Source organism: Phocoena phocoena, chromosome 13 (genome assembly GCF_963924675.1).
Source record: "Phocoena phocoena chromosome 13, mPhoPho1.1, whole genome shotgun sequence".
Lineage (NCBI taxonomy): Eukaryota > Metazoa > Chordata > Mammalia > Artiodactyla > Phocoenidae > Phocoena > Phocoena phocoena.
The window spans coordinates 43,543,547-43,570,957 of record NC_089231.1 but is presented as its reverse complement, the minus strand read 5'-3'; the positions used below and the strand labels follow the sequence as shown (position 1 = coordinate 43,570,957).

The 27,411-nt window shown below is 42.2% G+C and overlaps 1 protein-coding gene across 1 annotated transcript in view; it reads left to right on the top strand.

Annotated features, from left to right (window-relative positions):
• The first annotated feature begins 612 nt into the window (after positions 1-612).
• The window catches only part of RNF125 (ring finger protein 125), a 37,552-nt gene continuing 10,753 nt past the window's right edge, over positions 613-27,411 (top strand). The window contains exons 1-3 of the mRNA XM_065890473.1: positions 613-983; positions 20,704-20,857; positions 24,979-25,073. Of these exons, the coding sequence (XP_065746545.1) occupies positions 820-983; positions 20,704-20,857; positions 24,979-25,073 (413 nt within the window). The 5' untranslated portion in view covers positions 613-819. The remainder of the gene's footprint in view (positions 984-20,703; positions 20,858-24,978; positions 25,074-27,411) is intronic.

The following is a 27,411-nucleotide window of genomic DNA, read 5'->3' as shown; positions in this document are numbered from 1 at the left end:
GTCTGGCATGCAGTGGGCATTAAAGCCTTATTAAATGCGTGAATTAATAAATGCTATATTTGGTCATAAATATTCAAAAGAGGATGGAGAGGGGAATACAAACAACAGCAGGAGATTCTAAGGCGACGAAACTGGACGGGGTGGGGGTCGGTAGGGTCCTAGGATTTTAGCACTAGAATCACTGTCCTAGCGTTAGGATTCGAATCCAGGTCCCAGAACTCTTTACACTACTGCATGCTGCCTCTCCATTTATGCAGTGTTGATTACATGACGGAAGTGGTGATGAGCACTTTCTTAGGAGACGCTCGTAGATCATCTTGGTGGCCTATTATGATCACAACAGTGCAGGACCCATAGGACAACCACCTTACAAATGGGTGTTCTCTGACTGCCTTCAAACGGGACCACGCCCGCACTTTCATTCACTTGCTACAGTGGTTCACAAGGAGGAGGCGGGCGATTGCTTGGAAGACTCACTGCCCGCCCGGGTCCTCAGCTCTGCAGTTGAGGTGTCAGGTTTCAATCCTCCCAGGGCCACTGGACGTCGCGGCGTGCCCGGTGCGGCGGCCGCCTCCGCCTCCAAGCCTAGACTTAGGCAGCGAGCGAAGGCTCACTTCAGACGCGCGGCCGCGCACTCGGCCTGCCGCAGACCGAGGCTGGGCCCCGCGGCGGAGGCTGCTTCGGGGCTGCGCTGGCTGCGCGCTCTGGGCGGCGGCGATCGCGGCTGGGCCGGGACTTACTTCCTCTACCGCAGGACAACAAAACAAGCCGGCTGCAGGCACCGGGCTCTTGGCAACGGTCTGGGCCGTAGGCGCAGCGATGGGCTCCGTGCTGAGCAGCGATAGCGGAAAATCCGCGCCCGCCTCGGCCACTCCACGGGCCCTGGAGCGCAGGGGGGACCCCGAGCTGCCCGTTACGTCCTTCGACTGCTCCGTCTGCCTCGAGGTGTTGCACCACCCCGTCCGGACCCGCTGTGGCCACGTGTAAGTGCCAGGGGAGCTGGGTTTGCGCGCCCACCCCCTGGGGAGGGCGATGTTAGCGGAGCCGTTGGGGATGGGGGGGTTCAGAAGCCGGCGCTTGAAGGAAACTGCTGCAGGGAGAGACCTGGACCCTTCGAGTGCGGACCACGGGGAAAGTGCCCTGTCGGAAGGTGACACAGGATTTCAGGAGGCGAAAACAGCAACAAGCGGGCCCTGCAGCTGCCGTAGAGCCGCCTCCTCCCGCAGCGCAAGTGCGGAGTCCCTGGGACGGGAATTCCGGGCGCGAGAGCCGCGGGGAGCAAGGGCTTGCCGGCTGAGGAGAGTGCGCTTGGCTGGAGAAGCAGCACCCGCCTCGGCCCAAGGCAGGGGCTCCCGCCGAGCGCAGTTCCCGCTCCACTCGGTTAATCGGGCGGTGCTTCCTTCTCCGCCCGGAACCGGGGTCGGTTTTGTTTTGCTGGCTCTGTGCACGTGTTCTAGAACGCCCGCGAGGCTGGGCTCTTGAGCAAACAAGGATCTGTGCAAACTGTCCTTCCATCCCCACCTCCCTTTCCCAACACAGACGCCCAAACCCCTCAAAGATCAATAAAACGGGAACGTCCAAGTGACTTGCTGTAGTCTTTAGAGTTGAACAAGTCGCCAGGGCTGGGTCTGCGGCTTGAACGTTACCCCCAAGCCCGTAAATGCAGCAGTTAAAAACACAGCCAACCGAGTGAAGGAGGTTGCAGACTACCTGCCTTACGCACAGCCTCCCCACAGCGGTAGGAAGTGGAGATAAAAATAACTGTCTTAGAAACCACGTACACACCAACTAAAACTCGCTGTTAGCGCACATCCGTGGTAGTTTCTAGGAAGAGTTTAAAAACAAAATCCCTTTATAAAATTGGCACGTCCTTAACGTGTGCCTGAGTAGTAGTAGGGGTTGGGTCTGTGAGTTTGTGTTCTATTTGCTTAAAAGCTTTCTTGCCGTGGATACGTGGGTGTGTGACTGTGTGGGTGAGATTGGTGGGGGGCGGGCGGGGGAGGGGATTGCATAGAGCATGAGTGGAAACCCACTTAATGTCTTCTCTGGACCGCCGACTAACTAGTTTGATGAAGCCCCGGGGCAGTAAGTGCTTTCTGGCTTACCAGGAAAAAAGAAGTATCATAAATCGTGAATGCAAGTGCACAAACCGTCTTTAAAAGGACTTAGGTGGTCCTTGACACCTATAGCCTAGTATCTGAGAAGCAGTTTTCAATACTGAAAAGCCCCCCAGAGAGCCAGGGAGAAAAATCTGCAGCCCACACAATGTTTAAAGAAAAAGTGTCCCTGGGCATTCTTTTGTGGCCATATTTTCAGGACCTGTTGTTTCAGCTCTGTACTTTAAACTCGAGGCTAATTTAGCTCCTGTCTGATTACTGACGTTGTTTCCCAGCTGTCCAGATGTACTTCATAGACGTAATTCCCCAAGGCCAAGATGGAAGCTAAGATGTTATTGCGTTATATGAAATACATTGATTAGTTCAGAGCAGTAATAACTTCAGGATACCTAGCCTACATTTAAATTTAGTCTGTATTAGCATTAAAACTTTAGGTTGCACCAAAGACACCCAGTGGGCCTCAAGTCTTGGAAGATTTTCTTTTGTAGAACTGAACTGGGCAGCTTTGCTATTGGAAATTGTTATCTGATTGTTTTCCCTGGTTTGGATTTTGAGTGCTATAACTTTGTGCAGTGTTTTGCTTCTGCTAAAGAGAAATATAAATTTGCAAAATGTTGAATCCTTTGTTTAATCTTTTTCTTTGTTAGACTGAATAGGAAACCAGCAACTGGAAAAATAGTCGTGAAGTAGCACAATAAGGGCTGGACAGATTGCCTTCCCTCACTTTGCTGTTCTTCGTTTTGACAAATCTATGTCCATTGTTCTGGCTGGGGGCAGAATTTCCATATTCCTACTTTTGGCAAATTTACTTGGGCCTCTTCCACTTTGTAAATGTTATCTGGAGTCCCTTCTGCTTTTGGGGATGGTGAGCCTTCCTAACACCGTTTGTACTTCCTAAATGAATTACTCTCTTCCATTGAACTTAAATTGGAAAATGAGGAAATGCAAATGAAACCTCTATATTATCCCATACTTAAGCTAATTTCCAAACTTGCTGAACTAGGTTGTTTATGCTAATTTCTGTTTATAAACTAGTTTCAAGTCAAGCAAGTATAATATGGCAACATACCTTGAATGAATATGTATATATGTATTGTGATGCAGTAAAACTGTGAGAGCTTCATAGCCACTAACCAGCTGTGTAATCACCACTTTGGTTAATCTTTTTGAATCTCAGCTTCTTCATTTGTAAAATAAGGTGAGTAATGGAATTTTTATGAGTATTTAAAGTGTAAAAGCAGCCCATAATATAGGCTCACAACGTTTCTTTTGTTGTTGTTGTTTAACTTTTATTGGAGTATAGTTGATTTACAATGTTGTGTTAGTTTCAGGTGTCAAAACATAGTTTCTATTTCCATCGAAGTCATTCTGTAAAGCAAGCAAAAACCCATGAACAGGTTTTATTTCTTTTTTTAAATAATTAATTAATTAATTTACTTTTGGCTGTGCTGGGTCTTCGTTGCTGTGCGCGGGCTTTTCCTAGTTGCGGCGAGCGGGGGCTACTCTTTGTTGTGGTGCGCGGGCTTCTCATTCTGTTTTCATTGCGGAGCACAGGCTCTAGGTGCTCAGAGTTAGGGAGTTGTGGCTCTCGGGCTCTAGAGCGCAGGCTCAGTAGTTGTGGCGCACGGGCTTAGCTGCTCTGCGGCATGTGGGATCTTCTGGACCAGGGCTCGAACCCGTGTCCCTTGAGTTGGCAGATGGATTCTTAACCACTGTGCCACCAGGGAAGCCCCCAGGTTTTATTTCTTATCTCTATGTTTCTTTTGGAATAAAACTGGGCCACAAAGGATAAGTCTGTGACATTTCCAAGATGTCCCAGATAGCCTTACTTTTAGCTTAGTTCTTTTTTCATTTTGTGGACTTTAATTTAAGAAGTTCCATTTTAGGGCTTCCCTGGTGGCGCAGTGGTTGGGAGTCCGCCTGCCGATGCAGGGGACATGGGTTTGCGCCCCGGTCTGGGAAAATCCCACATGCCGCGGAGCGGCTGGGCCCGTGAGCCATGGCCACTGAGCCTGCGCGTCCAGAACCTGTGCTCCGCAGCGGGAGAGGCCACAACAGTGGGAGGCCCACGTACCGCAAAAAAGAAAAAAAAAAAAAAAAAGTTCCATTTTAATGTCTGTTATTTCAAACTGATGTTATTCATATCTCAGTATCAGTTGTAAAAGTAGATTTGGGGAAAAAGACTTCCTACCTCTGCCTTTTTTCTATTACCAGTGAGCTGGGAAAACAGGGAGTAGGTGAGTTAAAACTGCATAAGAGAAGCTAAAACGGAATCTGATTTACATTTAAAAGAAATATTCAAGAAATTTGGTATGGTATATACCGAGGGAGACAAAAGTCGAAGACAGAGATATAGGGGGACAGAGTTTAGCTCAGGAGGAAGTTAATGAACTCACAATTAAGCCTGTTGAATGTACAGTAGTCTGATAGGGAGACATCTAAATGGAAATGTCCCAAAGGCACTGGGAAAGTGGGTTTAGGGACAGAGCTCAAGGCTGGAGCTAAGGGAGTTACCAGAAAGGGTCAAGAGGTTGAGCTTGGGCCTAAGAGAGCTAAATACAAACCAGAGCAGACCATACAGTACAAAGAGCCACATCGCCATAGACCTGAGTTGGGTTGAGTTGCTCCAAGTCACAGAATTTGCCTAATTTTTTTAAATGAAATTGTTGAAGATAATTCTGAAGTGCTTTCTGGTAAATGGATTAAAACGTTACATTTGTGGTCAAGTATGAGCATGAAATTTATGGTTCTTTAAGTAGAGTCTGAGGGGTTCCCTGATGTGTTTTAAACTGACCCAGAAATAGACATCAGTGCTTTCATTCTTTTTTTTTAATTTTAGTATATTTTATTTTATATTATAATTTTTACTGAGGTAAAATTGACATATAATGTTATATTAGTTTCAGGTGTATGGTGTAATGATTCAATTTTTGTAAATATTGCAAAATGATCACCACCAAAAGTCTAGTTAACATCTGTCAGAATACATGGTTATAAAATTTTTCTTTCTTGTGATGATAACTTTTAAGATCTACTCTTTATTTCCTAATTCATTAGTTTATTTATTTATTTACTTTTGGCTGCGTTGGGTCTTCGTTGCTGCACGCGGGATTTTTGTAGTTGGGGTGAGCGGGGGCTACTCCTCGTTGCAGTGCGCAGGCTTCTCATTGCAGTGGCTTCTCTCGTTGCAGAGCATGGGCTCTAGGCACGCGGGCTTCAGTAGTTGTGGCACACGGGCTCAGTAGTTGTGGTGCATGGGCTTAGTTGCTCCGCGGCATGTGGGATCTTCCCAGACCAGGGATGGAACCTGTGTCCCCTGCAATGACAGGCGGATTCTTAACCACTGTGCCACCAGGGAAGTCCCAAGATCTGCTCTCTTAGCATCTTTCAAATAAGCAATACATTATTATTAACTATAGTCACCATGCTGTATATTACATCCCATGACTTACTTATTTTATAACTCAAAGTTTGTACCTTTTGACTCCCTTTACCCTTTTCACTTCCAAAGCCCACAGTACTTTCATTCTTACAGGAGGTATGCAATCCCAAAGACTTCTTTTTAACCTAAGATTAAAGCTACTTATCCTATTATTTATTATAGATATTTATACATATTTTCTATCAGTGAGGATTCTCCAGCGAAACAACCAATAGATTATATATAAATATATGGAGAGAGAGAGAAAGAGAGATTGATATTAAGGAATTGATTTACATTATTGAGGATAATTGCTCTACTTGAAGTCAACTGATTATAGATGTTAACCACATCTACAAAATACCTTCACAGCAACATTTGCTTAAGTGTTGAATTAAACTGAGTACTGTAGGCTGGCTAAGTTGATACATAGGACTAACCATCACATCTTTTCAACAGGCTTTTAAGGGTTATTAAAATCTGGTTATCAAAACCAAAAATTAGATCATTATCAGGCTTTACTAGAAGACACTTCAGAATTCTCTTAAGAAGCCTGACTATGAGGCAGCCATGCACACACCTACATGTTGCTCAAGCAGACAGCAGGAATCCACGGTTTTCTTAAAATTAAAATCATTGTTCATTTAGCTTCATCATTATCATTTTAGTTTGCTGTGGGTTGTTTGGTTAGACCTACTATTGCATGGAGTGCATTCGTTTTTTGATCCAGCCAACATGGCCTGCTCTGTGCTGAGCATACAGACACAAAGGCTTATCCTTTTGGAGTTTGCATTCTTATGAGGAAGATGGACAATAAACAAGATACAGGTGTTAAGTATGTAGTTAGTTATATAGTGTTAAGGATTTAAAAAATAAGACAAAGAAGTGAGATAGGGGGGCTTCCCTGGTGGCGCAGTGGTTGAGAGTCTGCCTGCCGATGCAGGGGACATGGGTTCGTGCCCCAGTCCGGGAAGATCCCACGTGCTGTAGAGCGGCTGGGCCCGTGAGCCATGGCCGCTGAGCCTGCGCGTCCGGAGCCTGTGCTCCGCAACGGGAGAGGCCACAACAGTGAGAGGCCCGCGTACCGCAAAAAAAAAAAAAAAAAAAAAGAAGTGAGATAGGAAGTATATGGGAGTTGCAATATTAGGATATTTAGAGAAGTGCATCTTAAATTATCTGTTGTAAAGAACCTCTGAAGTGTTTTGTTTTAATTTCCAGCCCATCACAGACCAATAATTTTATAAAATAAAAAATGTGTTGTGGAAAAATGAAATTTAAAAATACCAAAGATAGGGAGTTCACTGGCAGTCCAGTGGTTAGGACTCGGTGCTTTTAGTGCCGCGGCCTGGGTTCCGTCCCTGGCTGGGGAACTAAGATCCCACAAGCCATGAAGTGTGGCCAATTAAAAAAAGAAAAAAAAAAAGATATATAAAATACAAGCCGTCATTTGAAAAACTGTTATTAGATTCAACAGCATAATATTACTCTGTCAGATTCCTATACAATTTTCTAAATATTACTTCTCTCAATTTCTATTCTTAATTAAGCATGGACTCTTAATAAACAGGGCCTGATTTTGTACAGTGTTGGTCCAGAGGTGAGGAAGCTAGTTTGACTGGTGTGGGGACATTAAGAAGTTTGCCTTTTCCTCTGAGTGAGGATTTTGAGCAGATTCATGGCTTGAGCTGATTTTAAAGCATCTGTCGGGCTGCTGAGAATAGTCTGTAGAGGGAGGAGCAAGCTGAGGAGATTGAGTTCAGAGGCCACCGTAGTGATCCAGGTGGGAAAGGATGGGACCAGCATGGGGACCGTGGAGGTGGTGAGAATAGTAGGACTATAGAGATATCTTTGAAGGTGCCGGTAGCACAATGGATTTGATGCGGAGTGTGGAAGAAAGTGAAGAATCAAGGGTGGCTGCAAAGTGCTTGGCCTTAGCGAAGGCTGGAACCGCTCTGAGATGGGAGAGACTAAGAGGACGGGATGAAGATCACGTTTAAGTCAAGAGTTCAGTTACTGACAAGCCAAGTTTCAGACAACCGAGTGGAGCTGTTGAGTGGACAATTGGATATGTGAGCTTGGAGTTCAGAGGAGGAGCTGGGCTGTAGGTAATAAACTTGGGAATCATAAACATATACTCAATATAAATCCATGGGACTGGATGAGCTCATCAAGGAGTTAAGTATAGTTAGAAAAGAATAGAGGTGCAAGGACTGAGCAGCGGTGCCCACCGATATTTAGAAGCTGGGACATGGGGACTTCCCCGGTGGCGCAGTGGTTGACTCCGCACTCCCAGTGCAGGGGGCCCGGGTTCGATCCCTGGTCAGGGAACTAGATCCCACATGCATGCCGCAACTAAGAGTTCGCAGGCTGCAACTAAGAGTTTGCTGGCCGCAACTAAGGAGCCCGCCTGCCACAACTAAGACCTGCAACCAAATAAATAAATTAATTATTTTAAAAAGAAGAAGAAGAAGCTGGGACATGGAAGCCAGAAAAGCAGCAGCCAAAGGAGAGGAAGGAAACCCCCAGGTGTCCTGGAGGCTGACTGAGTGCAAGAAGTATTTTCCAGGGAAGAGCGACCCACTGAATCCAGTGCTGCTTTAAAGGTCGAGTATGTGATAGAGATGGAGAGTAGAGAAAGCCCTTTCATGAAGTTTAGAGGCAAAGGGAAGAGAGAAATTGGGCAATAGCTGGAAAAAGAAGTGGGATCAAGAGAATTTTTTAAAAGAAGAATGGAATCTTTTGTATGCTGATGGAAATGAACCAATAGTGAGGGAAATTTTGATGCACAGGAGAGAAGAGAGAATTGCGGGGCTAGGATTTACAGTGGGGGGCTTGGCCTTAGGCAGGAGAATGGACAGTTCATCCATTTAAGAGGATGTAGAATATTAAATGGGCACAGATGCAATTAGTTGAATTGAAGTAGTGGGAGTTCATGGAAGGTTCCCATCCGATTGCAACTTACGTTGACATAATATTTGAACTGTGATTTGATTTTTTTTTGAAATATAGTTGCTGTACAATATTATATGTTACAGGTGTATAATATAGTAATTCATAATTATTAAAGGTTATACTCCATTTAGTTATAAAATATTGGCTATATTCCCCATTTTGTACAATATATCCTTGTAGCTTATTTTATACCTAATAGTTTGTACCTCTTAATCCCCTACCTCTAAAGTGCCCCTCCCCCTTCCCTCTCCCCACTGACAACCACTAGTTTGTTCTCTGTGAGTCTGTTTCTTTTTTGTTATATTCTCTAGTTTGTTGTATTTTTTAGATTCCACATGTGATATCATACAGTATCTGTCTTTTTCTGTCTGACTTATTTCACTTAGCATAATGCTCTCCAGGTCCATCCATGTTGCTGCAAACGGCAAAATTTCGTTCCTTTTCTATGGCTCAGTAGTAGTCCATTCCTTTTTTTCATCCATTCATCTGTTGCTGGACACTTAGGTTGCTTCCATATCTTAGCTATTGTAAATAATGCTGTTATGAATGTTGGGGTGTGTGTATCTTTTCAAATTAGTGTTTTCATTCTTTTTCAGATATATACCCAGGAGTGGAATTGCTGAGTCATAGGGTAGTTCTATTTTTAGTTTTTTGAGAAACTTTCATACCATTTTCTTACGGTGGCTGCACCAATCTACATTCTCACCAACAGTGTACGAGGGTTCCCTTTTCTCCACATCCTCTCCAACATTTATTTGTGTTCTTTTTGATGATAGCCATTCTGACAGGTGTGAGGTGATATCTTGTGATTTTGATTTGCATTTCCCTCATGATTAGCAATCTTGAGCATCCTTTCCTGTGCCTGTTGACCTGTGATTTGATTTTAAGATGAAATCATCCAGGCCCCTGATGCTAAAACAAATGTATATAGAATGCTTCCTCCTTCTAATGTACTTGGATAAGCATCACTTAAAATAGGATGATTGGAGTCTTTTGTACCATCAAGACCCAAAACTCTTGAGAGCCGTTGCTCTAATAAAGGAATACTACTTTCCACATTGCCACTCCTTTAAGGTCCGGTGCTTAGTAGGTGTTATTTTGAATTAATGAATGACTCTAAGACAAAATTTGCGGGACTCCTCTGGTGGTCCAGTGGTTAAGAATCCACCTTCCAATGCACGGGACACGGGTTTGATCCCTGGTCAGGGAACTAAGATCCCACATGCGTGCCGCAACTACTGAGCCTGCACACCGCAACTACAGAAGCCACGTGCTCTGGAGCCCAGGTGCCACTACTGGAGGGAAGCCCAAGTGCTGCAACCAAGATCCTGTGCACTGCAATGAAAGATTCGTGCCTCAACTAAGACCCGATGCAGCCAAAACTAAATTAATTAATTAATTTAAAAATAATAAGAAGAAGACAAAATTTGGGGCTTCCCTGGTGGCGCAGTGGTTAAGAATCTGCCTGCCAATGCAGGGGACACGGACGGGTTCAAGCCCTGGTCTGGGAAGATCCCACATGCCGTGCAGCAACTAAGCCCGTGCACCACAACTACTGAGCCTGCGCTCTAGAGCCCACAAGCCACAACTACTGAAGCCCGCGTGCCTGGAGCCCATGCTCCACAACAAGAGAAGCCACTGCAGTGAGAAACCCGCGCACCAAAACAAAGAGCAGCCCCTGCTCGCCACAACTAGAGAAAGCCCACGTGCAGCAACGAAGACCCAACGCAGCCAAAAATAAATAAAAAATAGATTTATTTAAAAAAGACAAAATTTGGATACTTTGGTGAGCACAACTTTTGGACAACCATTTCATAGTGCCAGCCAGCTGGTGCTATGGAGTTTGAGTCATAGCTAGGAGTCCCATGATAGTTTTTGAACTCCCTTTTATAGGGTTACTCATCTGTGCCTGTATTACCGAGAATTTTAGAAAGATGTAATAAGCTGGCCTGAAATTTGCCTCATCTGGTGGTTGGACTGCTCTGTGTTACTTAGCAACATTAGTGTTTTCGTAGGCACATCAAATATTAGTGATCTATTAAATTACATATTCTCCAACAAACAGAACTTAAATAATGTAGCAGGCTGAGTTTTACACCAGGATTCTCTTTAGCACCTGACTACTGGTCCTAGGACCAGCAGCATTGCAGAGTCTCAGCCCCCAACTCAAATCTGCTGAATCGCAATCCGCATTTTCACAAGATGCCCGTGTGATTTATATGCATTTTAAGATTTGAGAAGTACAGCCTCAGATAACCCTATTTGATTGACAGTAAGATACTGCAAGTTGAGGACAGTGTTTGAGGCACCCCTCTAAGGCTGTAGATTAAAGGAAATAAAATTTTCCTTAGGGGGCTAAATATAAAAATCAACATGTAAAGGAGTGTAGAGATATGCAGAGTCAATTTTTGGAGGCCGAATGATTCCCAGGATGGACTTTGAGCATGACCTAATTGAATACATGAACACCTCCAAGGAAATCTTGAGGGACAGTGGCTAAAGGCCTGTGCTCTAAGAATAGCTGCGCTTGGGACTGTCCAGGCTGATCAATCCATCATTGGATCACCGAAGAGGGAGACTGGTTGTGTGTGTATGTGTGTATTGTCCTATATTGGAGTATTTTAGCCCGATACTCTCATCCTCCCTTTGAATAACAATTGCAATTCCCCTTGTTCTATTTATATGTTCCAGCTCCCCAAGGGAGCCCAAGATTTTCATTCAGCTTCATATTGGCCTGCCCGCAGTGAGGCAGCCCAGTGTTGAGAACATAACGAAAATGTCAGACCAACCACTGACATTGCCAAGGGCTTCTTCCAGAACCACATTTAGGGACCACCTCTGGCTACTTATTTTGCCTGTCTAGCCGTAGGCCCCATGGAGTCCCTAATACAGCCCTTTCCTCTTTAATTCTCCTATACTTAGGGTGCAGTTTTCCCCCTTAAGATTGAGTGCATAACTTTACCCAGTGTCCTCAGCAACCCTTTCCCCATTTTCCTCCAATACCTTGCCGCCCTTTCCTTATATGAGTTTTATTGCTAACCACTTAATTAGAGAAACAGAAAGGGGTTAATAAAATAAACAATGGGGGTGGGATAATTAAGTTCCCAGCTGGTTTTAAAGTTCTTAGAGTCATTATCTGGTTCCTGATTGATGTCATCAGGAGCTGCAAACTCAGCAGGGGGGAGGCAAGGGGTGTGAGTGAGCAAGGAGGATGGGTATCTACAGGAAGGGGCACCGACCCATGTGGCCACGTGGGAAATGAGTGCAGAGTTGCAGGAGACTTAGCTTTTCAAAAGAAGCCAGAAATTTGAATTTGTGTGTGAAATCTGATTTTAAAGCTAGGACCACTTGTGCTTCCACTGCAGGGGGCACGGGTTCTATCCCTGGTCAGGGAACTAAGATCCCTCATGCCACAAGGCACGGCCCAAAAAAAAAGGCAATGACAACTCATTCAGAATTTTTGAAAACATTAAATCGGTCTTTAAAAAACATGCAGTTGACTTCTATCTTTTCCCTACATTCTCCTAATTCTGATCATGTCTGTTGTGATTCGTCATTCTCAGCCACCTTATGGAGGGGGAGAGGGGGACAGACAAATAGGAATTCCTTATCTCTGGGGTTTGTGTTCATTTTTACCCCTTGGGTTCTTCCAGAAGGACACAACACTTATTTATTAATGGGAACATTGGGCCCTGCCCAGAAAATTCCCCTTTGGCCCATTCCTCATAACTGATTTAGTTATTTAAATCTACTGACCATTTACTGAGTAGCTACTCTGTACCTGGGGCTGTGTGGGAGGGACCCCTACAGGATTCTGAATGGTTCTGTGCTGTGTGTATTTCTGTGATTCTCATGCAGTGTTGTTGTTACTGACCTGTCGTCACTGGGGCATTTTTTGTTAAGTTGGGTTGCGTTTTTCAGCTTTATTGAGGTGATACAGTACATAATTGTATACAATCATATAACCACCACCACAAACAAGATCTAGAACAGTTAGTTCCATTACCCTAAGAAGTTCCCTCGAATCCTTTACAATCAATCCACTCCTCAAACTCCTGGGCCCCAGGCAACCCCATCAGCTTTCTGTCACTGAGCTTTGGAGTCATACAGTAAATAGTCTTGTATTTGACTTCTTTCACTTGGCATAATGGGGCATATATTTGTTGTCATTTGGTATATTGTAAGCCCTTTTGCCTCTGCTTCCCAAATCAATCCTAAATCTGTCTGTCCACTTACACTGTCTACTGCTCCTTTGCTGGGCTAAGCCACCATCCTCTCTTGAACCAACGCTTACAATGGAATTAACACTGGACTCTGAGCCGTGACTCTCATAACTCTGTAATCCATTCTTCACCCAGGAGCCAGTGATCTATATAATGTAAATCAAGTCGTATCACTCTCCCACTTAAGACCCTTCAGTGCCTTCCCATCACGCTTAGCTCTGGCTTTGTGGTTGGTCTCCTACCTACCTTACTGTCCCACATATTGCCAATTACGCTCCCCTGGGCCCCCTGCATTTCAACCACGCTGGTACCTCAGCAAAATGGTCCCTGTTTTCAGCTGGGAAAACCATTCCCAGATCTTCCCAAGACTGATGCCTTCAAATGTCATCTGAGGGACCACCCAGAGGGACCACTGCTCCCTCTGCCCCACCCACTCAATTTTTGTTGTCAACTGTTTTATTCTTCTCAGAGCATTTGTCATTTGCCAGTCTTTTCGTTTACCTTCTCATTTCCTCTCTCCTCCTTCTAAAACTCTTGAGAGCAGGGACCTTGGGCACTGCCATGGTTTCATCTTTGGCATATCAAACATTGGCAATCATAAGCTATTAGTGAAAATTTCCTTAGTGAATGCATGCTTGTATGGTTGGGTGTGGGGAGACTTGTGCATGTTTTATAAATCTTCATTATAACCATGCAATAACTGTTCTTGCTAAAAGCCACATGAATTCATTTTTTTACAGTTTTGTTTTCTCTCCCTTCAGCCTTATATCATCTTTCAAATTGTTCTGTGCTCTTTAAATTTATTTTAAAAGTCATAAATGCAAAGTAATCTTTTCCTCACACTGAATTTGGATGCTCTGAAAAATATCATTTTTTTTTTTTTTTTTTTTTTTTTACGGTACCCGGGCCTCTCACTGTTGTGGCCTCTCCCGTTGCGGAGCACAGGCTCCGGACGCGCAGGCTCAGCGGCCATGGCTCACGGGCCCAGCCGCTCCGCGGCATGTGGGATCCTCCCGGACCGGGGCACGAACCCGTGTCCCCTGCATCGGCAGGCGGACTCTCAACCACTGCGCCACCAGGGAAGCCCCTGAAAAATATCATTTTTAAAAATGTTTTTCTCTTCAAATCACATTCTATTAAATATTTCAGGTCTCTCATCCTCCAAGCATTTCCCTTCCCGGTTTTCCAACTAAATTTTTCTGAAAAGTAGAGAAAATTTAAGTCATAGTAAGGTGGTTAATTTTCCCTAACATTTTATTATGAAAAATGTCAAATATACAGCTAAGTTGAAAGAATTGTACAGTGAACAACCATATTTCCATACCTATTTCTACAATTGTTAATTTTACCATATTTGCTTTTACCTCACACTTTATCACATACCTATCCATCCATCAATCCATCTTATTTTTTTGATGCATTTTAGAGTAGGTTACAAACATCAGCACACTCTACCCCTTCTCATATCAGCATGCATAATATTAACCAGAGTTCACAATTTGTTTATGGGATTTGCTAAAGGTAAATTACACATAGAGTGAAATGCATACATCCTAGGTATAGCATTTGCAGAGCTTTGACCAATGTTTAGCCCAAACCCCTAACAAGATATAGAATAGTCTCATTACCCCCCATATGGTTCCCTTATGCCCCTTCCCAGCCATCCCTGTCCGTGTACCCCCATAGGCAATCACTGTTGTGTTATTTTTTGCCCTATCATAGATCAGTTTTGCCTATTCAAAAATTTCAAATAAGTGGAATTACACAAGATGTACTTTCTTGTGTCTGGCTTCTTTTTTTAAAATTGATCTTATTGAAGTATAGTTGATTTACAATGTTGTGTTAGTTTCTGGTGTACAGCAAAGTGATTCAGTTACATATATTTATATATATTCTTTTTCATATTCTTTTCCATTATAGTTTATTACAGGATATTGAATACAGTTCCATGTGCTATACAGTAGGACCTTGTTGCTTATCCGTTCTGTATATAATAGTTTGCATCTGCTAATCCCAAACTCCCAATCCATCCCTTCCCCACATCCCATCCCCCTTGGCAACCACAAGTCTGTTCTCTATGTCTGTGAGTCTGTTTCTGTTTTGTAGATAAGTTCATGTGTCTGGCTTCTTAGTATGTCTCTGAGAGTCATCCATGTTATGGCGTGTATCAGTAATTTGTTCTTTTTTATTGCTGTGTAGTATTCCATTGTAGGAATGTGCCATGGGTTGTTTATTCATCTTCTTGTTGATAAATATCTGGGTTATTTCCAGGTTGGGTCTACTGTGAAAACATTCCTTCTGAATACAAATGGACATATTCTTTAACTTCTCAAGTAAAACATGGGCTTGGTACTGCAGGGTCAAGGGGTGCCTGTAATTTTGTTTTATCAGACACTACCAGAAGTGGTTGTAGGTAATTAACTTTTTAAAAGAATTGTTTATTGTGTAGGTAATAAGGTTATATGATTCACACTTAAAATTCGACAGTGAAAATACCCTTCTTCTACCATATACCCCTTTCTTTCCCGTTCCCATTTCTCCAGCAGGTAGGTAAATGTTCTTATTTTCTTTACCCTAGATGTTTTTACACATCTACAAACCTGTAAGAAGCTCACACTCTATATACACTTCTACACTTTGCTTTCTAAGAGGTTTTAGTTTAGAGTTATCTTGTCTCTGTGTCTACCTTGTCTACCCAAGGTGCTAGGGTAAGGATGGTAGATGCTTCAGCTCTCATGACTTGAATTTGATAACTGTACTTTTAAGGAGAGAATGTTCCCCTCCGATATTTTGAACTAAGCAGTTCTGCAGTCTTGCTTCTGCACCCCAGAAAGTGAGACTTGAGGTGCAGCAGCATCCAGTACCTTTCCATGGTAACACTTCTAAAAGCTGTGGTTTTTATATACTCATAATCAGTAAGTTCAATCTGTTCCAAAACACCTTGATCTTGATGTGTTTTCTCCAGTTCATAATCACTTCTATTAAAAGTACAGTTAATTGACTAATCTACCGGATTTGCAACTAATATTCTCACATAATGCAATGACATCTATATAATGCTTATTTGAGAGTTTCATGCCACAGATAACACCACTGTACAGACTTAGTTTGGGGGGGGGTTATAGGGAGGGACTTGATTTTTAAAATGCCTCAATAAATTGATATAGCCACTATGGGGAACAGTATGGAGGTTCCTTAAAAAACTAAAAATAGAACTACCATATGACCCAGCAATCCCACTACTGGGCATATACCCAGAGAAAACCATAATTCAAAAAGATACATGTACCCCAGTGTTCATTGTAGCACTGTTTACAATAGCCACGACATGGAAGCAACCGAAATGTCCATCAACAGAGGAATGGATAAAGAAGATGTGGTACATATATACAATGGATTATTACTCAGCCATAAAAAAGAACAAGATTGTGCCATTTGCAGAGACTTGGATGGACCTAGAGACTGTCATACAGAGTGAAGTAAGTCAGAAAGAGAAAAACAAATATCGTATATTAAGCCGTATACGTGGAATCTAGAAAAACGTTATAGATGAACTTGTTTGCAAAGCCGAAATAGAGACACAGACGTAGAGAACAAACGTATGGATACCAAGGGGGGAAGGGTGGGGTGGGATGGATTGGGAGATTGGGACTGACATATATTCACTACTACATATAAAATAGGTAACTAATGAGAACAGACTGTATAGCACAGGGAACTCTACTCAATGCTCGGTGGTGACCTCAATGGGAAGGAGTCCAAGGAAGAGGGGATATGTGTATACGTGTGACTGATGCACTTTACTGCACAGCAGAAACTAACACAACAGTGTAATGCAACTGTACGCCAATAAAAAAATTATTTAATGCCTCAAGTGTGCTACTTTTCATGAATATCTACTAGGAATTTCCATTGTTGTGGTTATCAATCACAGTTACAAAAGCATGTATGAAGCATACATAAAATAACAGCAGAGGGGCTTCCCTGGTGGCGCAGTGGTTGAGAGTCCGCCTGCCGATGCAGGGGACACGGGTTCGTGCCCCGGTCCGGGAAGATCCCACATGCCGCGGAGCGGCTGGGCCCGTGAGCCATGGCCTCTGAGCCTGCGCGTCCGGAGCCTGTGCTCCGCAACGGGAGAGGCCACAACAGTGAGAGACCCGCGTACCGCAATCAAACAATCAATCAATAACAACAGAAATATACCCTAGGTAAAGCCCACTGGCTTATACAGCTCCATCAGTGATCTCAAAACTTTGCTGCCTCTGCTTGTCACTGGGAGGAATTAAAGTGTCTTTAAGAAGACTACAGGGACTTCACTGGTGATGCAGTGGTTAAGAATCCGCCTGCCAATGCAGGGGACACAGGTTCGAGCCCTGATCTGGGAGGATCCCACATGACGCAGAGCAACTAAGCCTGTGTGCCACAACTACTGAGCCTGTGCTCTAGAGCCCGCGAGCCACAACTACTGAGCCCGCAAGTCACAACTACTGAAGCCCGCGTTCCTAGAGCCCATGCTCCAGAGCAAAAGAAGCCACCACAATGAGAAGCCCGAGCACCGCAACAAAGACCCAACACAGCCCCAAAATAAATAAATAAATGGTTTTTTTTTTTTAAAAAAAGACTACAAATTTTGAGCCTCTCCCAAAACAGTTGGATGATAAAAATACTACTATCTTCTGTCTCTGTGACTTGGGCAAGTTTTTACACCCCTCTGAACTTCAGTTTGCTATCAGTCAGGGTGAGGAGAAAGAGCAGCATTTAGGATTCCTGTGAGAGCAAAATGAGGTAAAATGAGCTGATGTGTGTTAGTGCCTACCACGGGGCTTGGCACCGGTATGTTTTGTTTGTGTGTCTTGCATGTCCCCTGCACTGGCAGGCAGATTCTTAACCACTGTGCCACCAGGGAAGTCCCTTTGCACCAATATTCATCTTCAGTTTGTATTAGCATAAAACTCAAACTGTGAGAAAGGGGGGAAGACTTTTAGTTGACAAGAAACACAGTGTTATCTGCTTGCTCCTAAATTATGTAAACAAAGAATGCCTGTCAGAACCACAGGTGTTGTATTAGAAATGTTAATTATGAGTTGAGCATTTGGACCATTTGTAATAAATACCCTTCAAAGCTTACACTTTGAGAACCAATTCTTAGGAACTAAAAGAAATGCAAGGACAAATGTGCCTTAGAACTTACAATTAATCACCTGAGGCAGATAGAAGTAAAATACAGCAGGGGAAGAACCTAGGGATAAGACAGGAATAAAGACACAGACCGACTAGAGAATGGACTTGAGGATATGGGGAGGGGGAAGGGTGAGCTGTGACAAAGTGAGAGAGTGGCATGGACATATATACACTACCAAACTTAAGGTAGATAGCTAGTGGGAAGCAGCACAGCACAGGGAGATCAGCTCGGTGCTTTGGGATCGCCTGGAGGGGTGGGATAGGGAGGGTGGGAGGGAGGGAGACGCAAGAGGGAAGAGATATGGGAACATATGTATATGTATAACTGATTCACTTTGTTATAAAGCAGAAACTAACACACCATTGTAAAGCAATTATACTCCAATAAAGATGTAAAAAAAAAAATACAGCAGGGGACTTAGGTCTTTTGATTCTGAAAGTATTGCTCTTTCCAACTGGGGTAGCTGCGGTTGTAGAAAGATAGGTCACTGAATTCTGAGTCAGGAAACCTCAGCTTAAGGTCAACAAAGTCCAGGCACTTTCTGTAGCTGTGACCTTGCTGATGTAACTTAACCTCTCCGTACCTCAGTTTCCTCATCTATAAAGGAAATAATGATCTTTCTTAGGGGTTTATTAAGGTTAAATGAATTAAGGTATGTGGAAGTGTTTTAAAATTTTGTAAATTAAAAAAAGCAGTGTATCAAATTTGAAATTATATCAAAATATAAAGTTACCAAGCGACATTAATAACAAAAACACTCAGGAGGAAAAAGGTAGGAACCTAGGCAGGTCTAGGGTTCTAAATAAAGAGCAGGATAGTCCTATCAAGTTGTTGCTGAATCAGTCTTTATGTCACTCTGTTTAGTATTCATCTCCCAGAGAGAGGGTTTACTTAGTGTGGCCGACATTAGGCGCTCTGCCTTCACCTGGATTGAGGTCCCACCAAATTGTATCTCATATAAGAGGTGTAGTTCTGCAGAGCAAAATCAGGATGCTATGGCAAGAAAAAGGGGAAATGGGTGCTGGGCAGGCATCAACAGCAAGCAGATGCCTCAAGAACAGTGCAGACGTAAGCATCCTCTGTGTGCATATAAGAATTTTATAACAGAGGCAGAAGAGAATACTTTTAAGAATCAGTAATGTCTGGGCTTCCCTGGTGACGCAGTGGCTAAGAATCCACCTGCCAATGCAGGGGACACGGGTTCAAGCCCTGATCCGGGAAGATCCCTCATGCCGTGGAGCAACTAAGCCCGTGTGCCACAACTACTGAGCCCGCGTGCCACAACTACTGAAGCCCGCGTGCTTAGAGCCCGTGCTCTGCAACAAGAGAAGCCACCCAATGAGAAGCTCGCGCACCCCAACGAAGAGTAGCCCCTGCTCGCCGCAGCTAGAGAAAAGTCCGTGCGCAGCAACGAAGACCCAATGCCGCTAAAAATGAAAGTAAATAAATTTAAAAAAAAAAAGAATCAGTAATGGCTAATATACTAGGAATTTTGTTTGTGAAACTTCATTCAGCTGTATGTATACCTTTGATATATGAACTTTTCAGTATGTATAGTTTACTTAAACAGCCTAACTTTTGCCATGTATAAATATTCACAAATATATATTACATGCTGAGTTAAGAGCTGTCAGCTCATGCTGATGTGTATAACCTATTGAAATGCTCACTTTTACTTCTGTGCACATGTAGCCTTCAGCAGCTCCCATAAATAGGTCAAGATTTTCTGTGAATTCTGTTGACTGTGTTAAGATTTTATCATGATCATCTTTAAGTAAACAGAGAATATATTTCTTGACGTGGAGGACATTCCTAAAGTGGTAGTTTTGATTAGATAATTTCCTGCATCTGAGGCTGAGTTTAAAATTATTTTATGAAGACTTTAACGTGTTTCGTAGTTTTACCTCCTCAACTTGCTGCTATTTTCTTGTCTAACACACAGAATCTCACAGAGCAAAGACCTATTCCCCCCAGCCCCACAGATTTTAAGGTAAAATAGGATTAAAGAAAAGAAAGGATTAAAGAAAAGAAAGAACACGTTAGATATCCTTTGAATTATAGGGGGGTTTTTTGAAGTATAGTTGATATACAGTGTTTTGTTAGTTTCAGGTGTCCAGGAAAGTGATTCATTTATACACACACATAGATATAGATATATTCTTTTTCAGATTCTTTTCCATTATAGGTTATTAAGATTTTGAATATTTCCCTGTGTTATACAGTTGGCCCTGGTTGTTTATGTATTTTACATATAGTAGTATGTATCTGCTAATCCCAGACTCCTAATTTGTCCCTCCCTCCCCCTTTCCCCTTTGGTAATCGTTAAGTTTATTTTCTCTGTCTGTGAGTCTGTTTCTGTTTTGTAAATAATTGTATCATTTTTTTAGATTCTACATATAAGGGATACCATGTGATAGTTGTCTTTCTCTGACTTACTTCACTTGGTATGACAATCTCTAGGTCCATCCATGTTGCTGAAATGGCATTATTTCATTCTTTTTTATGGCTAGCAATATTTGAGTTATAGTTTTCATTCTGTTTGTAAGAAGGCTGTTTCACCACTTTGTCTGTCACCTTCTGTTTAAATGCGTGTGGCACACGTGGTGAGAACGTGTGGCCCCAGGGAGGTCTTGCAGGGAAGGTAAGAGACTCCCCAGCAACTGTAGGATGCAGACGGAGCTTTCGTCTGGCAGAACAGCTCTTTGTGTACAAGGTGTCATTAAAATACGGTTTCCATAAATGAACACCTAGTGGTGGCTCCTTTATACTGTTAAGGAAAGTGATGTGTTCTTGGTTTGTGTCCTGTAGATTCTGCCGTTCTTGCATTGCTACCAGTCTCAAGAACAATAAGTGGACCTGTCCTTACTGCCGGGCATATCTTCCTTCTGAAGGAGTTCCAGCAACTGATGTAGCCAAGAAAATGAAATCCGAGTTCCAGAAGTGCACTGAGTGTGACACCCTGGTATGTGACCCTGCCTTTGCTCATAGTTACCGGCGTAGAACTCAGAAAATTGTTGTGCAGCCAGTCATTTCACCTACGCCTTTGACCTCATCCTGCCCCGACTTTCCAAAGTTTATTGTCTCAGCCTCTCCTCTTCCTTTCCTCTGGTTCCCTATGTATGGGCTGCTGGACAGCAGTCACCTGATGCCCACCATCACCTGATTTTTCAAACCAAGGCTTTCATTGACCACCTCCATTTCCTCTCTTCCCATTACTCCCATGACCCCCTATTATGTGGCCTCCATTCCTGCTATGCTGTTGCAGCCCACCCAATGAATAGCTTTATTTTCAATTCCGGTGGCATAATTCCACCTCTACTGTTCTGGGCTTTGCAGTATTTATCTCTGTTGACCACTTCCTCCTTGTTGCAGTTCTCCTCCGTTGTTATTATGCTAGCCTGGTTAGATCATGTGAGGTCTTAGAAGCTATGACAAAGATTCTAGATTTTATCTTAAACGCAATAGTGAGTCATAGAAAAAGTATAAGCTTTTGATCAGGTTTATATTTTTAAGATGTCACTCTAGCATGTGAGTGGAAAATGGTTTGGAGGGGGCAAAAGCAGGACTGGTGAAGCCAATTCAGTGGATTTTAGGATAGGTGTTAAGGAAGCTGGGTTAGGATAATAGCATTAGGTATGGAATAAGAAGTTGTTTCAAGGTGTATTCTGGAGAGGGATTGAAGGAAATTGATAATTAACTGGATGTGGAGGTGAGTGACAGTGAGGTATCAAAATGCTCCCCAAGTTTCTGAGACGAGTAGGTGAAGGTGCTAATATGGTGAGCAGATTTAGAGAAGAATCCACAAAGTTAAGTCTTAGATACATTAAATTTGAACTGCTAACAGAAGGATATTTAGGTATTACCAGTCTAGAGATCAAAAGAGAAATCGTGTACTGAAGATCTAAACTTCTCTAGAGAACCTTCCTTGATTGTTCATCTAAACTATAGCCTGTTACACTTTCTCTTAGCAGTCTGTGCTTTCTCTTCATAGCACTTATCAACATTTGTAATTATGCTTTTGTGAATTTTGAAATTTAATGTCCATTATCCATTATCTCCACAAGATTCCATGAGGGTAAGGACCATGACTGTTTTATTGACAGCTGTAAACCCAGCACTTTGAAGAGTGACCGGCACATAATAAATGCTCAATGCATTTTTGAATATTTTTGTAAGACTCAAAAATCTATTCGTGGCTGCCTGATTCTGGAATCCATGCATGGTCTTTGGAGTCAGACATCCTGGGATTAAACACTAATTCTCTCCCTTACTCTTTGTGATTTGGGGCAAGTTATTAATCTAAGTTTTTGTTTGACTCTTTTAAATTGAGGGAAAAGGTAATGCTCGTGTCACAGAGTGGTTGTAAAGGTAAACAACAAAATGTAAGTGGCTTTTAGCACTGTGGAACATAGTGAATGCTCAAAATCAATAGCTTTTCTATTCTATTTTCCTGATTACTTTTACTTTGATATTTTGCCATCATTTAAAATTCAACATGCACAAAATCAAACTCAGCATATTATTTTGTCTTCCAGTTCTTTATCCCATCTTTGGTACCTGTCAGAAACAAGAGTATTCTCTCAGTTATCCTGGGTGGAGATCCCCTTCCTTTTTCACCCCCCTGCATTTCTGATTATTCACAAGTATTTTGATCTTTCCTTTGAGGTATTTCTTGTATCTGTCTCTTCCTCTTGTCAGGAATACTGCCATTCCTTCTATAGCCATTTTCAACTCTTCTTACTGTTCACAGTCCTCCTTACCTCCCTCCCATGAGCCTGGCTTTAGTATTCTAGTCCCCAGTATCAAACGGTTTCCTCTCTGCTTGTCTTCACATCTTTTGTTTGTTTGTTTTTCCTCCATTAGATGATAAGTACCTTTAGCGCAAGCTCAGTGGCTTCTGCTCCTTCTGCCACCTCTGACAGTGGCTTTCACAGTTTTGTGTCTGGGGTAAGACGCTCTATGCATTTATCAATTCATCTGTCAAGGACATAGTCCCCAGATTGCTAATTTATATGAGGAATGTGTCTCTTTGTTGATCAAGGAATATAAAGAAGAAGAAAGAAACTTTTTTTTTTTTTTTTTGCGTACACGGGCCTCTCACTATTGGGGCCTCTCCCATCGCGGAGCACAGGCTCCGGACACACAGGCTCAGCGGCCATGGCTCAGGGGCCATGGCTCATGGGCCCAGCCGCTCCGCGGCATGTGGGACCTTCCCGGATCGGGGCACGAACCCGTGTCCCCTGCATCGGCAGGCGGACTCTCAACCACTGCACCACCAGGGAAGCCCAAGAAAGAAACTTTTAACAAAAGTCATAAGGAAATGAGAGAGCACTGATGTGCAAAGTTGGATGTTAAAAGTTGTAAAACAGTCTGTTGTTTTTTTAAAAAATTATTTTATTTATTTATTTTTGGCTGTGTTGGGTCTTCATTGCTGCGCGCGGGCTTTCTCTAGTTGCAGCGAACGAGGTCTACTCTTCGTTGCGGTGCATGGGCTTCTCATTGCGGTGGTTTCTCTTGTTGTGGGACAAGGGCTGTAGGCACGCGGGCTTCAGTAGTTGTGGCACATGGGCTCTAGGGTGCAAGCTCAGCAGTTGTGGTGCATGGGCTTAGATGCTCCATGGCACGCGGGATCTTCCCAGACCCGTGTCCCCTGCATTGACAGGTGGATTCTTAACCACTGCACCACCAGGGAAGTCCCAAACAGTCTGTTTTAAGACAGATGCCTAGATCGGTCCTAGCTTTTACATCTTTTTAGATGGATAGTTATAAAGCAAGGATTTGTTCTTACTTTTCCATTTGCTTTTTTTTTTTTTTTAATTTATTTATTTGTGGCTGCATTGGGTCTTCATTGCTGTGTGCGGGCTTTCTCTAGTTGCGGCAAGCGGAGGCTACTCTTTGTTGTGGCTCGCGGGCTGTAGAGTGCAGGCTCAGTAGTTGTGGCATATGGGCTTGGTTGCTCCGCGGCATGTGGGATCTTCCCGGACCCGGGATTGAAACCGTGTCCCCTGAATTGGCAGGTGGATTCTTAACCACTGTGCCACCAGGGAAGCCCCCCATTTGCTTTTATTTTTGTCTTTTGTGACAGTTATAACTGTTTTCTTGACATGGTAGATTTCATGTCTGAGGTTTAACTTCCGTAGCTTGGGCAAAATGAAGCAGGGTGGGTCGGCCACCTTACAGCTGTACAGAGCTTCCTTTAGCACAAGATCTTATCAGAGTTTCTAATGACACATTTAATAGAGTATGTGTTATTTAGCAACACATCCCTCATGGTTAGGAAATCTGAATGTATATCTGGAAGGACAAGGGCTCTTTATTCTGCCTTGATAAAAATGGACTGCAGTAGCTGTCCTTTATCTTTGCTCTTAATGGGGCCATTAAGTATACTGTATATTGTGAATTCATGTAATACTACTGGATGTATTATAAAGCCATGGTATTTTTATCTTTCCCTGAAGCACAGGGTTTCTTTTTACTTACTCTGGACATCTCTAAAATCCATCTATTTATTCTTTTTACCTCTCTTTGTTTTTCTTTCTTTCTCTCTTTTTACTTTCCTTCCTTTTGCTCTTTTTCCCCTCCCCTTTTTCTTCCTTACTTCCCTCTTTCCATCACCGATTTAGGTAATAGTATCCAAAAACAGTAAATTTGATTTAATATACATCTTTGCATTTTAAAAACTTATACTTTGTAGAATGACCAAATTCAAGAACTCAGCTTTTGGGTCTTCTAGTTGTAAGAAAATTTTAAAATAGTGTTTTCCTTGGGACTTCCCTGCCAGTCCAGTGGTTAAGACTCCGCGCTCCCAATGCAGGGACTGGGGGTTCAATCCCTGGTCGGGGAACAAAGATCCCACGTGCCATGTGACACGGCCAAAAAAATAACTATTTAAAATAGTGTTATTCTTGATAATGCCTTAAATTGGTTGTACTATTATCATAACTGCATCCTTTTAATCAACTGACCCCACTCTATGACTTTATTTGAAATAAGGAAAGCAATACAGCTGGGTCACAAAAGACTTCATTGACTGAAATGAGCCCCTTTTCAACAGTGAGCTTATTTTAATCTGCTTCTATATAGGTTTGCCTCAGTGAAATGAGGGCACACATAAGAACATGTCAGAAGTACATAGATAAGTATGGACCACTACAAGAACTTGGAGAGACAGCAACAAGGTTTGTTTCAGTACAATTTAGTTTAATGCTAAATTTGATATGCTTATAAAGAACTTAATGAGCCAGAAAGCGTAACATTTTTGTCCTGAAAATATGTATGTAGTTATGTTTTGGCTTCTAACCATAATACCTGTTATTGGTAATCATTTGTTAATGGGAATAATTACAAAAGAATTTTGTTCTCTCTGCTTTAAAAACTTTGTATGGGGAGAACCAACTGAACACTGGAGAGATTGTGGAAACTTCCTCAGACAAGTTTTTATGGAGGAAGATACAAAAATAGAAAACAGAACTGTTCAGTTTCTGCTAGGCTTTATTTTGTGACTAATAGAGTCCTGAAGTAGATGATGGTTTAGAGGTTGTTGTCTTTACTTTTCCATCACCTCCTCTCAGTTCCCCCAGCTCATTCTCTCTCATTTTGCTGGTTTCTCTTTAGAAGGGACAAAGTGACATCTCAGTATGTATTCTAACAAGAAAGAACAGGCGTGGGGCAGGCATTCTGAATCCTATACCTGTTTTCTGGGTAATCTTATATGGGGCTGGAGGAAGGATGGAGGTGGCTAGTAGGTGTAATGGAGGATATTGATCATTAATTATTTTTCTTAAAAAAAAAAAGAAAGAAAGAAATCTGGGTTATTACTCTCCTGATGGGCAGAAGAATTAAAAAGTTTGGCATCTGCCTCTGCTAAAGAAATAAAGAAATGATTTGTGTTCTCCTGCATAGGGATGATGGTTTTGAAACCATTAAATCTTCTTATGAACGCAGCCAATCAAAGAGGTATTCAGGAAAATTTCTTCTTTTCTCCTGAAGATAAATGTTAGTTCTGCTTATTTTAAGAAAATGCATGTATAGCCTAGGGATAGATACCCAATATTTTGTAATAACCTATAAGGGAAAAGAATCTGAAAAAGAATATATATGTATGAGATATATATAACCGAATCACGGTGCTGTGCACCTGAAACTAACACAACATTGTAAATCAACTGTACTTAGATAAAAATGTTTTAAAAAAGAAAATATACTACTCAAAATGTAACTTAAATTTCCTAACCCAAAAGTCTAAATGATCACCCCATTCCTGTCGTTTTACTAGAGATTACTTTGCAAATGTACTTTTTATTATAGGATTATACCATTCTGTTAAATTGTGAGTATTTTAGCTCTAGGCAGAGTATGAATTCTGTATGGTTTGATTGTAAGGTTGATAGGCTTTATGAAAATTTAAAAATATACAAAACCTAATTTAAATACTAATTTCTCTCGCTAGTTAGAATGAAATAATAAAGAATTGAAATAACAGAAAATGAGAAGGGTTGTTGATTAATCAGTATTACAGGATAGATTAATATTTGCATTTAAGATAGAAATCTTTGCTTTATGGAAGAACTTACTACATAATTCAAATTTTAAAAATTCTTATGCAGGGAGCTTGTCCAGAATACAACTCTTGGGGAACATATCTACAATGGAAAGTGAGCAAAAAATTCCAAGCCTCCCTATTGTCCCTAAGAATTTAAGGCAGCACTGTACAATGGAAACATAATGCAGAGCACATATGTAATTTTAAATTCTGTAATAGCCATACTCAGAAAAGTAAAGAGAAACAAGTGAAATTAATTTGTAATATATTTTATTTAACTGAATATAGCCAAAGTCTTATCCTTTGAACATGTAATCAATGTATAAATTATTGAGATATTTAAATTTTTTAATGTATATATAAAGCCCTCAAAATTGAGTGTGTGTTTTATACTTCCAGCATATCTCAGTTTGGACTAACCCAGTAGACACATACCGAATGACTAGTCCGTTGGACAGCACAGATGTGAGGGACAGATACTCCTAGGTGTGCATAAGGATGTAACAAGGTAGTTGCAGGCCGTTTTCCATTTTTCACTGGATGCTAATACTGTGAGTTGACACCTTTAGTTATATATGCCAGTGTTAGATATGCTAGTAGGAGAACAAAGTAACACCCCATTCAGATGTTACCTGATTTAGGAAAGGGAGGAAGTAAAAGGGACAGAAGAAGTAACCTAGGCACAGCTGGGTGGTTTGTTCCTCTGTTTCTCAGTTAATGGGGTGCTCAGATTGTACTTCTCTTCCAAAGAGAATAAAGTGCTTCAAGTGCACTATAACTGATTCTCTGTCCTGCCCCGTGAGGTTACACATTTACATTTCTCATGAGAAAAAATTTAGGCACCAAGATTATTATCAGGATTGGAAAAAGAACATCAACTCAGAAAGAATGAGGACTAGAAACTAGATCCACTTACATTCTATTTTTTTACCTCTAGTTAAGTGACTACTGTCTAATTATCAACAATTTCAGTA